The sequence below is a fragment of the Hemicordylus capensis genome, chromosome 2 (assembly GCF_027244095.1).
Source record: "Hemicordylus capensis ecotype Gifberg chromosome 2, rHemCap1.1.pri, whole genome shotgun sequence".
Classification (NCBI taxonomy): domain Eukaryota; kingdom Metazoa; phylum Chordata; class Lepidosauria; order Squamata; family Cordylidae; genus Hemicordylus; species Hemicordylus capensis.
In genome coordinates this window covers 51,901,616-51,914,663 of record NC_069658.1, presented here as the reverse complement: position 1 = coordinate 51,914,663, position 13,048 = coordinate 51,901,616, and the positions used below count along the sequence as shown (strand labels likewise).

Below are 13,048 nucleotides of genomic sequence, written 5' to 3'. Positions count from 1 at the left end.
TTTTTTAAACTCATGCCACATCTGTTAATGTTTTGCTTTTAATTCCTCCCTCCACGTAAAGAGCACCAAAGATAGGCAAAGAATTATTTGTAACATAAATATGTGTCGTCATCAGTAGCAATTGGAAGCCCTTCCCATACTACACATAGGAAGCATGCTTTCAAGCACAGAAAAACCACATTATTTCCCTAACATGACAGTGAGTACAGCAGGGTGATAGTGTGCATGAGGCAATATCTAATCTTGAATATACTCCAGGAGGATAGAGGCCTCTACATACCAATGTAGCTTAGTAATTGGGGTACTGAGGACATTGTAGAACTGGAAAAGGTGCAGAAGAGGGCAACCAAGATGATCAGGGGCCTGGAGCATCTATCTTATGAGGCAAGGCTACAACACCTGGGGCTTTTTAGTTTAGAAAAAAGATTATTATGGGGAGACATGATAGAGGTCTATAAAATCCTGCATGGTGTGGAGAAAGTGAATAGAGAGAAATTCTTCTCCTTCTCCCATAACACTAGAACCAGGGGTCATCCCATGAAACTGATTGCCAGGAAATCTAGGATCAACAAACAGAAGTACTTTTTCACACAACGCATAATCAACTTGTGGAATTTTCTGCCATGAGATGTGGTGTATAGCCAACAACCTGGATGGCTTTAAGAGAGGTTTGGATAACTTCATGGAGGAGAGGTCTATCATTGGCTATTAGTCAGACTACACGCCACCTCCAATCTCAAAGGCAGGATATGGGGTGTAACAGCAGGAGAGAGGACATGCCCCGCACCAGGTGCAGGGGAGTAACAGCAGGAGAGAGCGCATGTCCTCAACTCCTGCCTGTGGCTTCCAGCGGCATCTGGCGGGCCACTGTGCGAAACATGTACTAAACTTTAACTGGGTTAAAACATAAATAACATTTCTAGGATCTACAGAAAGTCCATCAGTTACTGGAGCTGTCTCTGTTTTCCATCTTAGTTCATCCTCTGTAAAGTTAGACTAGTGGCTTCTCACATAGAATTGCTAGATTGATTGGTTGGTTACATGCCATCAAGTCGGTGTCAACTCTTAGCAACCACATAGACAGATTCTCTCCAGGATGATCTGTCTTCAATTTGGCCTTTAATGTCTCTCGATAGCATATTCATTGCTGTCATAATCGAGTCCATCCACCTTGCTGCTGGCCATCCTCTTCTCTTACCTTCAACTTTTCCGAGCATTATGGACTTTTCAAGGGAGTTGGATTTTCACATATTGTGTCCGATGCATGATAGTTTGAGCCTGTTCATTTGCGCCTCAAGTAAAAATTCTGGATTGATTTGTTCTATGATCCATTTGTTTGTTTTCCTAGCTGTCCGTGGTATCCTCAAAAGCCTTCTCCAGCACCAAAGTTCAAAAGTGTCAATACATTTCCTTGCTTCTTCAAAGTCCAGCTTTCGCATCCATAGAGTGTTATGGGAAAAACCATTGTCCAAATGATTCTAATCTTTGAAGGTATAGACACATCAATGCATCTAAATATCCTTTCTAAGGCATTCATTGCAACCCTACCAAGTACTAGTCTGTGGTGTATTGCTTGACTGCCGGATCCTTTACTGTTGATGGTCGATCCTAAAAGGCAAAAGCTATCCAACCATTACCATGCAAATGACCAATGCGTGCACTGTGCGCACGCACGCACACAGAGGCCATTTGCATTGTGACCCAGAACGGGACATAGAGAGGGACGCTGCTGTCCTGCGTGCCCGCTTTTAGAGAGCACCGGCGAGCAGTGGAGCAGGAACCCCCCCACTCTCCAAACCAGCTCAAATGCCAGTCCACAGAACTGGTTTGGTGCTCCTAAAATGGAGCACCGAATGGTTCTGTGCACATTCCTAAATCTCACCAGATGATGATCTGTCCATGACAAAGGAGTTATGCCAAACTCCCCCACCTGCAGATAATTCAGTTCCTGGCTGGCAAAAACCAGATCCAGCATATGTTCCACCTCCTGAGTAGGACCCAATATTAATTGAGATAGGCCCATGGTTGTCATAGCAGCTATCAAGTCCTGAGTCGCTCCTACTAGGGGGCCTTGGCATGGACACTGAAGTCACCAGAGACAATAGGCTAGGGGAACCCAACACCACCTCCAAGACCACCCCCCACCAGCTCAGGGAGACTGAGGTACAGTGGGGTGGTTGGTAGACCAACAGGTTCCCTATCCTATCTTGTAGGCCCACCCTCAGGAACAGACACCTGAAATTCTGATATTGTCTGACATCTGGAAAGGAGAATGAACTCACGGTAGATGACTGCAACTCCTCCTCCACAACCCTCAAGGCGGGGCTGCTGTAGGATCATGAAACCTGGAGCTGGGAAAGACCCACGCCACCGAGTTCACCCAACCAGGTCTCAGTCACACATAGCAGGTCAGCATTCTCATCCACAATTAAATCATGGATGAGAGATGTTTTTTCATTTATGTACAGGTGAAACTCGGAAAATTAGAACATCGTGCAAAAGTCCATTAATTTCAGTAATGCAAATTAAAAGGTGAAACTGATATATGAGACAGACGCATTACATGCAAAGCGAGATAAGTCAAGCCTTAATTTGTTATAATTGTGATGATCATGGCGTACAGCTCATGAAAATCCCAAATCCACAATCCCAGAAAATTAGAATATTACATGGAACCAAGAAGACAAGGATTGTAGAACAGAACAATATCGGACCTCTGAAAAGTATACAGTGTACTGTGCTTGATTGGCCAGCAAACTCGCCTGACCTGACCCCATAGAGAATCTATGGGGCATTGCCAAGAGAAGGATGAGAGACAGGAGACCAAACAATGCAGAAGAGCTGAAGGCCGCTAATGAAGCATCCTGGTCTTCCATAACACCTCAGCAGTGCCACAGGCTGATAGCATCCATGCCACGCCGCATTGAGGCAGTAATTGCTGCAAAAGGGGCCCAAACCAAGTACTGAATACATATGCATGCTTATACTTTTCAGAGGTCCGATATTGTTCTATTCTACAATCCTTGTCTTCTTGGTTCCATGTAATATTCTAATTTTCTGAGATTGTGGATTTGGGGTTTTCATGAGCTGTATGCCATGATCATCACAATTATAACAAATTAAGGCTTGACTTATCTCGCTTTGCATGTAATGCGTCTGTCTCATATATCAGTTTCACCTTTTAATTTGCATTACTGAAATTAATGGACTTTTGCACGATATTCTAATTTTCTGAGTTTCACCTGTATATAGTGATCAACAAAAGTTCACAAAGCGATTTACATTGAAAAATAATACATAAATAAAATGGTCCCCTGTTCCCAAAGGGCTCACAATCTAAAAGAAACATAAGGCAGACACCAGCAACAGCCATTGGAGGAATGCTGTTCTGGGGATGGATATAGCCAGTTGCTTCCCCTTCTCCCTGCTAAATATAAGCACTTATATTTAAAAGGTGTCTCTTTGCTCAGTTAGCAGGAGTTAGCAACCCCACCAATTCCCATAGCCCTCATTATCCATTATTCATCCATTTGCTATCCGTGCCCCCCCCCCAAAACAGTGCTTTTTATTATGCTTTTTCCAAAGGATCCCAATACCATCTGGTGACTAATAGTATTTTATAAAAAAACTATTTCCAAAATGTTTCCCCTAGAATAGGGGTTCCCAACCTGTGATACTCCAGATGTTGCTGAACTACAACTCCCATTACCCCCAGCTACAATTATTGTGGCTGCAGATTATAGGAGTTGTAGTCCACCAACATCTGGAATATCACAGGTTGGGAACCCCTTTCCTAGAAAATTGATAACAAAATTTCAAACACAGAAAGGCAGTTTTATTTTTCAAAATGAACTGTATTGTAAATTTAAAGTTTTTAAAAAAAAAAAATCCTTGAAAAATAACTGCGCCTTCCAAAAGCGAACAATGAAACACAGATACCTGTGAGCTTCTGCACATACAGAAACTGGATTATTATAAAGTTCGTTGCCTACTATCAATTAAGAAGAGTTATCAGTAATTTCAAAATTAGTTCATTGACAAACTATCCTTAAACCATTTATTTTCATTAAAAATTTAAAGAATGTGTTTTGCCACTTCTTATGAGTAGTTAGTAAACCATTTTGCTTGACCCTATAGAAATAATTTAAAATGCTACGAACAACATATGCTGTATCCTACTACTGTTTAAGGGCAATTGCATACATGGCATTTCCTTCAAAGGTAACACTATGTTGTAAGAGATGTTTACATGAACACTGCGATACACACACACACACACACACACACACACACACACTCTATGACAAGGCTGTACAACTTTGGCCCTCCAGCTGTTTCTAAACTACAACTTGCATCATCCTTGACTATTGGCCCCTGGGGTTTGGGATGATGTATGCTGTAGACTAACAGCAGCTGGCGGGCTGAAGTTGCTGCTATTAAACCAAGTTTTTCATTGTGTGAAACATAGCTACCTGTTCATCACACATTATTATGCAGATGGGAGTATAGATAATTTCCTATGTACAAGTGATATCTATGCAGACATTCGGTATGTGCGAAGTTGCAAGGCTTAGGTGGTTTTGGTAGTTAATGTATCAGCTCTTTAAAAGACAAATATGTCCAAAGCACTGCAAATACATTTAGGCTCATGAATTACAACAACATAATTACAAGCTAGGACAGTGAATGGAAGAGTGGAAAGCCACAGAGTTAAGGATGCAAAGGAGGGAATTGGATCTGTTAAGCAAGAGGGCATTTTTATATTCAATCTGTACAAGCAATGATAGCAGTCAATATCTGAATCTCAGAATTCAAAACTAATCCAATTGCTACTCTAAGTGCAATTAACAGTTCAGGCATGCAGAGCTATATTCACTAAAAATTTGTAGATAACACCTGCACCAAGCACAAAATATACTTCTGGCTTTTTTGCTTGCAGTAGAACATTGGCTAGGGTCAAATCATTATGTAGAAAGACAGACACAAAATAAATCTATGAAGTATCTTAACAACTAATCACTTGATTCCTGTTGGAGTTCCATGGTCCCACTGCTTTAAAATTGTTCTGACAGCATCCAGATGCAAAACACACACACACACACACACACACACACACGGGACTGAATATTGGCAGTCACCACATCTAGGAGCTTACTCTCTAACTTTTCTAAGTCTTCAAAGAGGACATTAGATAGATATCCGATGGACAAATATACATTTATATATATTTTTAAAAAATTTTAAGACATCAGAACACCAGATTCTTAAATCTGTAACTAATGTCTGATTTCTAAAGTGCTGCACTCATATGAGTCCCAACAAGAGTTTTCTGAGCCTCAGATGCATCTTTGATTTTATTGTTTTATCAGAGAATTATTACTGTCTCCTCAACAGTTGAATCGGCAAATGTAGTTTACCATACAAAAACCAGTCAATTTTATTTTAAAGTTCTTTTTCAATATTTCCTTTCAAGTTCAGTTGTTGTCTTTCATCCACTGTTCAATCCACTGTATAATCTGTTCTAAATTCTGCTCCATGTCTTCTGGAGTATTGCTTGCTAACTGATGTACAATTTCTTCCTTATAAGATGACATGGCCTCTTCATAGATAGTCTGGAAAATCTCACATTGAATGTTGTCTTGAAGTTTTTTCCCTCTGTATCCCCTAAGCAAACAACAAACAAGAGGGGGGAAATCATTTGAGTATTCCAGGTAAAAGTTTTTAAAAAGAGGGTGTTTGCCAAGTTGTGTCTTAAACTGAATCACAGTACTGTGTTCCATTTGTAGAATTAATTTACCTGCTTTCTAATCTGTCATATAGGACTGAGTTGTCAGTACGAAGCACAAATACTATATTAAACCAGCGCTCAGGAAAGAATTCGCAGCTGTGATAATCAACTATAACACCACCATCACTCATCTTGTCTTCCAGTTCGTCAATTACCTAAAAGGGAAATTAAACAGAAACCTAAAAATGGATTCTTGGCAATGAAAACAAAATTTACTACTGTGCTAGAGTTTTTACTTGGAAACGTACTCTGTCTTCATCCAGAATCGGGCATTCGTATTCTTCATCAAAGCCTTCATATAATTCTCCTGCATAATAAGAGGAAGGATATCATTATGAAACAACTGAAAGATATTTTATATCAGATAGCACATATTTACAAACCTTTAGGCAGCTCAGTCCTATATGCTTATCAGAAATAAAGTCCCTCCAAGTTTTAAGTAGCATGTACAGTATAAGCAATATACTAATTTATGACACAAATATTAACGGATACATTCATATTTTCTACCCAAGGAACACTACTTTACTTATGCATTAGCTTCTGCAGAAAATGATTTAACTTCTTTAACTTTCACTTGTGACAGTAAGGATTATATGATAGTTTGTTTTTATGCTAACAAGAAAAATAATAGTTCTTACATGTTACCTTGTAAACAACTATGGGGGATGCTGCATTTGGAAAGGATACTCCAATTATATCCATCCAGATCAACAGAGAAGTAATCCATAACAGTCCATACTATCTCTTTCAAACAGGAGATTTAATACAAGGGCTGCTCTCCTGATGCCAGTATCTGCACATTTCCTGCCCTCAACACTGAAGTTCACTTTTTCATGCAGAAGCTGCACATTTTAGTACAAAAACTAGCAGCAAACTCCTGACATCAGTGTTTCATTACCTAAGTGCCTCATGATATACATACAACCAATATTTATATACTGTTTTTCAAAAAAAGGTTCCCAAAGCGGTTTATATAGATATAAATAAATAAATGGCTCCTTGTCCCCAAATGGCTCATAATCTAAAAAAGAAACATAAGATAGACACCAGCAATAGCCACTGGAGGAATGCTGTGCTAGGAATCAATAGGGTCAGTTGCTCTCCCCCTGCTAAATAAAGAGAATCACCACTTTTTAAAAAAGTTTGCTCACTTAGCAGGGGACATGCTATCACCATAGAATATTATTATTTGCATTACACAAACATATTGTAGGCCAAGATGGCAGCCTAAGATGCTAAAAACATCTTGCTTGGCACAGTGGACCAATTGTCACAAAGGAACACATTAAAAAATGTTTCCCATAATCCATTCAAACTCAAGTTTGGAAATCATCAATCAAATTCTGAGACACCCATATTAAAAACCTGAGTAATTTGTATTCCAACTTTTTGCAACTATAAGTGCTAGAGCTGTATTACTCTGAAAAACCCAAGTTGAAAAACTTAGAATTTCAGTAAATGCTCATAAGATACAAAATAATCTGCAATATGGGGGTAATAAAATTAGTCTGTGTATTAAGATGCCTTGCGTTGGCACTCATTGTGCAAGTACTACTCTGGATCCTATCCTGTATAATATAAATGCTAAGTATAATATTAAAATGCTTTATATTATTGCTTTGGCAGTCACAAAATCCCCACCAGGGATTCCCAGATGTTGACAACTACAACTCCAAGAATCCCTAGCTGAAATGACTTTTGCTTGGTGATTATGGCAGTTGTAGTCAACAACATCTGGGAATCTGTGTTAGAGAGAACACTGGTAGTAACAAGAGTAGTGATCACACAAATGTGCCAGTTACTTTAATCACTTCCTCCTTCCTGCTGCAGTTTTCCAATTCCCAAGAAAAGCTATTCCCGGGGGTTATGGGACTCTTAGTGGGTGTTCTCTCATCTCTTGCAACTCCCCATGCTGTTGTCAAGGGTCCTCCGGGCTTGGCTTTTTGAGCATCAAGGAGCTTTATTATGGAAGAAAAGGATGGGAAGATGCCTTGCGTTGACACTCATTGTGCAAGCACCACTCTGGATCCTATCCTGTATCATATAAATGCTAAGTATAATATAAAATACTTTATATTATTGCTTTGGCAGTCACAAATTCTCACACCACAACCTCTTTTGTAGACACAAATACTGTTATAGTTTTCATTGACAATGTAGAAAGAAATTGATATAAAAAATGACGTTTCAGCTGCCAATTGAGAACACCAGGAAAAACTCCCTCTGCTAACTTGCAAGCTGTATCAGGAGTAATATTTTATTTATCTATCGTATTTATATACCACCTTATCCCACATCAATAAGAGTTTGTCCCCGTTATGTTGGAATGGCTGTAGTAATAGGGGTACATACTTCTATGTATGCTGGTGTTGTCTCAGTATTTTCTGCTTTTGGACAGGGGTATTTTTAGAAATGGGTAAAATTATACAACAAAAGTTAGATATGAGACCAGAGTTGGCTCTATTAAATGTATTTTTGGGAATTAATCTGGCATTATCATTGAAGCATCTTATAGTCTTTATATTAACTGCAGTGAGATTATCCATTGCACAACATTGGAAGCATAAAACTATGTCTTTGACATCTTGGTATCAGTCTATGTGGCACATTGCCATATCTGAAAAACTGACTCATATTATTCGTCTTCGAACAGGTCAAGCTAATTCTAACAATTTTTTAATGATACGGTCAGATTTTATTCTGTTCACAAATCAAGATAATTTTAGTCATTCTCCTCCATCTAATTATTTACAAATCTGGAAGGACGATTAATGGATGTCTTTATGTATCTGTCTTACTATTTATGTTTATGGATTGTCTTATTAAAATAATTATTTTATTTTTACATTTATATCCCACTCTTCCTCCAAGGAGCCCAGAGCGGTGTACTACATACTTGAGTTTCTCTTTCACAACAACCCTGTGAAGTAGGTTAGGCTGAGAGATGCGTGACTGGCCCAGAGTCACCCAGCTAGTTTCATGGCTGAATGGGGATTTGAACTCGGGTCTCCCCGGTCCTAGTCCAGCACTCTAACCACTACACCACGCTGGCTTCTATACACACACACACACACACACACACACACACACACACACACCACCTGATATATGCATCTCTATTATATTATATTATATTATATTATATTATATTATATTATATTATATTATAAATATATATATTTATATACCACCTGATATATGCATCTCTAGGCAGTGTACACAATTTAAAACACAACAAATGTAAAACAGAGCAAAACCAGTTTAAACAATATCTCAGAATAAAAAGTTAAAATAATCTAATGAAATAAAAACAATTAAACTATTTAAAATTAATTTCAATTAAAAGTCTGAGAAGAGAGGTGTATTTTGAGAGTCTTCTTAAAAGCAAACAGAGAAATAGATGCTCTTATTTTAACAAGGAGGATAATCCAAAGCCCTAGGGCAGGCACAGAGAAGGCTGCCTAATATACAGCCTAATCATAGCTACATTTACTTAGAATAAAGCCCTACTTATTTCAATTGTACTTATCTAGAAGCAAGTATTATTGCAGCCCTATGCTACAATCCTGAACCCTACATGAGCAGAACAGGGAGTACAATGGCATGTCATAAGAAGCCAATGTAGACCTTCCTCTCCCAGCTGTGTATCTTTGAAGTCAGTCTGCCACTCCTGTAGTAGCTGTGTTGCATCTTGGCAGATGCACTCATCTAAGTGGAGGCTCCATAACATTAAAGCAGAGATTCTCAGCACTGGATCCCTAGATGTTATTGGACTATGATTCCCTTTAGTCATTGTGTTTGGGGATTATGGGAATTGTCCAAAAACATCATCTAGGGACACAAGGTTTGTGGATTATTGAGGATATGGAGCTTGCAGAGAAGCTAAATGAGATCTTTGCATCCATCTTCAGTATCCGGCAGAGGATACTGAGCATATACCTGTTCCTGAATCAGGCTTTTCAGGGATGGGGGATAAAGAAATGAGTCAGATAGAAGTGACAAGAGATGATGCTCTAAACTGTCTGGAAAAACTGAAAACTAGCAAACCATCAGGGCTGGATGCCATCCATCCACAAGTCCTCAAAGAACGAAAATGTTAAATTGCTGACCTCCTTGCTAAAATATATAACTTATCCCTACAATCAGGCTCTGTAACGGAGGACTGAAAAGTAGCAAATGTAACACCGATTTTCAAAAAACGATTCAGAATCCCTTTTTAACAGGCTGGTTAGCTTAACGTCCGTTCCAGGCAAATTGATGGAAAGCATCCTCAAGGATAAAATTCCTCACAAAACTTTTGGAGTTTGTTGAGAGTGTAAACAAGTATGTGGATCAAGGTGATCCAGTTGACATAGTCTACCTGGACTTCCAAAAAGCTTTCGACAAAGTTCCTCATCAAAGACTCCAGAGAAAACTTAGCAGTCATGGGATAAGGGGATAAGTCATGTGTGGATTGCTAACTGGTTGAAGAACAGGAAACAGAGGGTAGGTATAAATGGAGAGTTTTCACAGTGGAGGAAAGTAAGAAGTGGGGTCTCCCAGGGATCTGGACTGGGACCAGAGCTTTTTAATTTATTCATAAATGATCTAGAAGTAGGGGTAAGCAGCGAGGTGGCCAAATTTGCAGATGATACCAAACTCTTTCGGGTAGTGAAATCCAAAATGGATTGTGAGGAGCTCCAAAAGTATCTCTCCAAACTGGGTGAGTGGGTGACAAAATGGCAAATGAGGTTCAATGTTGGCAAGTGTAAAGTGATGCACATTAGGACGAAAAAACCCCCACTTCAAGTATACACTGATGGGATCTGAGCTGTCAGTGACTGACCAGGAGATGGATCTTGGGGTCATGGAGGACAGCTCATTGAAAGTGTCGACTCAATGTGTGGCAGCTGTGAAAAAGAACAATTCCATATTAGGAATCATTAGGAAGGGGACTGAAAATAAAACTGATATTACAAAGCCCTTACACAAAACTATGGTGTGGACCCACCTGGAGTAATGCGTACAATTCTGGTCACATCTAAAAAAGGAAGTTGTAGAACTGGAAAAGGTGCAGGAGAGGGTGCAAAATGACTGGGGCCTAGAGCACCTTCCTTATGAGGCAAGGCTACAACACCTGGGCCTATTTAGTTTAGAAAAAAATACGACTGTGGGCAGACATAATAGAGGTCTATAAAATCATGCATGGTGTGGAGAGAGCGGATAGAGAGAAATTCTTCTCCCTCTCACATAACACTAGAACCAGGGGTCATCTCATGAAATTGTTTGCCAGGAAATTTAGGACCAGCAAACGGAAGTACTTTTTCAGACAATGCATAATAAACTTGTGGAATTCTCTGCCAACAACCTAGCAGAGAAGAAGGCTTTAAGAAGGATTTAGATAACTTCATGGAGGAGAGGTCTATCAACGGCTACTAGTTGGGGGCTATAGGCTACCTCCAGCCTCAAAGGCAAGATGCCTCTGAGTACCAGTTGCAGGCGAGTAACAGCAGGAGCGAGAACCTGCACTCAACTCCTGCTTGTAGGCTTCCAGCGGCATCTGGTGGGCCACTGTGTGAAAGAGAATGCTGGACTAGAAGGGACTTGGGACTGATCCAGTAGGGCTGTTCTTATGTTGTTAAGGTTGGAACCCCTGCCTTAAAACATCTAAGACCACTCTTACTCAGAACCCCATATGTGGCTGTACTCCTGCTTCCATTGGGAACAGCTGGATTTTGTGAAGTGTAAAACATACCTTCTTTGGCCAAATCACCCACATTCATGTAAGTCAACCCCATTCTTACAGAAAGCTCTTTGCCTAAAGTCGTTTTCCCAACACCTGGAGTACCTATGAGATATAAAAAATAAAGAAACAACTGTAATGGACAGTAGAAACTATAACATACAACCAACTCCATGATAAAGTTTCTGAAAGGTGAAGTTTAAACAGAGCAGCTGAAGTCTTGATGTTTAACAAACACATCTACACCCTAACATCCAAGAATTTGACCCTTAAAACATTGCAAACTTGCAATTATTCAAGCCCTCATGGCTTTGTTGGTGCACATCCATGCTAGGGAGGGCCTCTATTAGGTCTGGTCTCCACAAGTGCAGAATGAAATGGAAGAATGCTAGAGTTGCACAATAAGCTGTGTCACTTGCAAGTACAAGTGGATCTTCATCTTTATGAATGCTTCCTAAATTCCCTGCAAATAGAAAACCAAGCACACAGGCAAAGGGCTGCACTGCAACTTTTCTCCTACAAGTTGTCCATTTGTAGGGGACTTCTTTCTTTACATGGAGAAACAATCACAATAGAAACCCCCCAATAGTACAGTCCATTCTATCAACTCATTAGATTAAGCAGGCTTATACTAAGACAAACCATTGGTCCATCTAGCCTGCTCTTGCTCTAGCCACCAGTAATGCTTTCCAAGGTTTCGGACAGGAGTCCTTTCCAGCCCTGCACTAAAAACCCTTTAGGGGTAAATGCTGGGGGATCAAACCTTCTGCTTGCAGAACATGTTCTCTACCACTAAGACTAAAATGTCTACTTAAATACCCTAAATATATATTTTTAGCATATTTGTATACCGTCCAAAGTTGTACACCGTCCAGGCAGTTTACAATACGAATCCTTGCTTGCTTATCACTTTGCTCCTGCAAGTAGAGCCTCGATATCTTTCACTGCAGCATGGATAATATCTCACTACCTGTTTATACCCTTTCTCCATAATGCGGACGCAAACCCCATTTTGCTCATACCGGTCAGAAGAATATTTGGTCGCCTCATGTTTGCTCAAGAGTTTCTTTCGGAAGCCTTAAAGTTCTCAGAGAGAAGACACGTGTGAACCTTCCGGGGTCCTTTTACCAGCTCTGTTCAGTCGTGGCGCATTATAATGGCGTCACGACATCCTTCCCCGCCTTTCACTGTCTATCTCTGGTTACTGGCCGCTGTGGGTTGAGAATTACACAGAGAGAGAGAGAGAGAGAGAGAGAGAGAGAGAGAGAGAGAGAGAGAGAGATGTTAAAAGTTTAATATATATATTAAAAGTTTATTGGAGAGATTTGAGTAACCGTCGAAGGCCCAAAATAAAAAGAAAGAACTGTTGCATTAGGCGTTTCGAGAACAGCTAAGCGCCGAGGTTTGGAAGAGGCCCCCCAGCTAGAATGCAGCAGATGGCTTAAGACGGGGAAATAATAAGGTATCTCACGTTGGAAAACGGGGAGAACGAAAGTGCTGGGCCAGGTCCCCAGTGGCGGAGAGAAATCTGAGTA

At 40.0% G+C, this 13,048-nt stretch overlaps 1 protein-coding gene across 3 annotated transcripts; it reads right to left on the bottom strand.

Annotated features, from left to right (window-relative positions):
* Positions 1–4,043: 4,043 nt before the first annotated feature.
* AK6 (adenylate kinase 6) lies at positions 4,044–12,708 on the bottom strand. 3 transcript variants are annotated; one of them, XM_053300675.1, is made up of 5 exons: positions 12,536–12,708; positions 11,526–11,618; positions 6,025–6,095; positions 5,798–5,943; positions 4,044–5,664 (listed from the first exon to the last, which is right to left on the bottom strand). In XM_053300675.1, exons 1-5 carry the CDS (start codon positions 12,561–12,563, stop codon positions 5,475–5,477), a joined length of 528 nt encoding a protein of 175 aa, XP_053156650.1. In that variant the 5' UTR covers positions 12,564–12,708; the 3' UTR covers positions 4,044–5,474. The 3 variants fall into 3 exon arrangements, with proteins under 3 accessions (XP_053156650.1, XP_053156651.1, XP_053156652.1); XM_053300676.1 differs by having other exon boundaries at positions 6,037–6,095; positions 12,536–12,700; XM_053300677.1 differs by lacking the exon at positions 12,536–12,708 and adding an exon at positions 12,365–12,499.
* Positions 12,709–13,048: the final 340 nt, after the last annotated feature.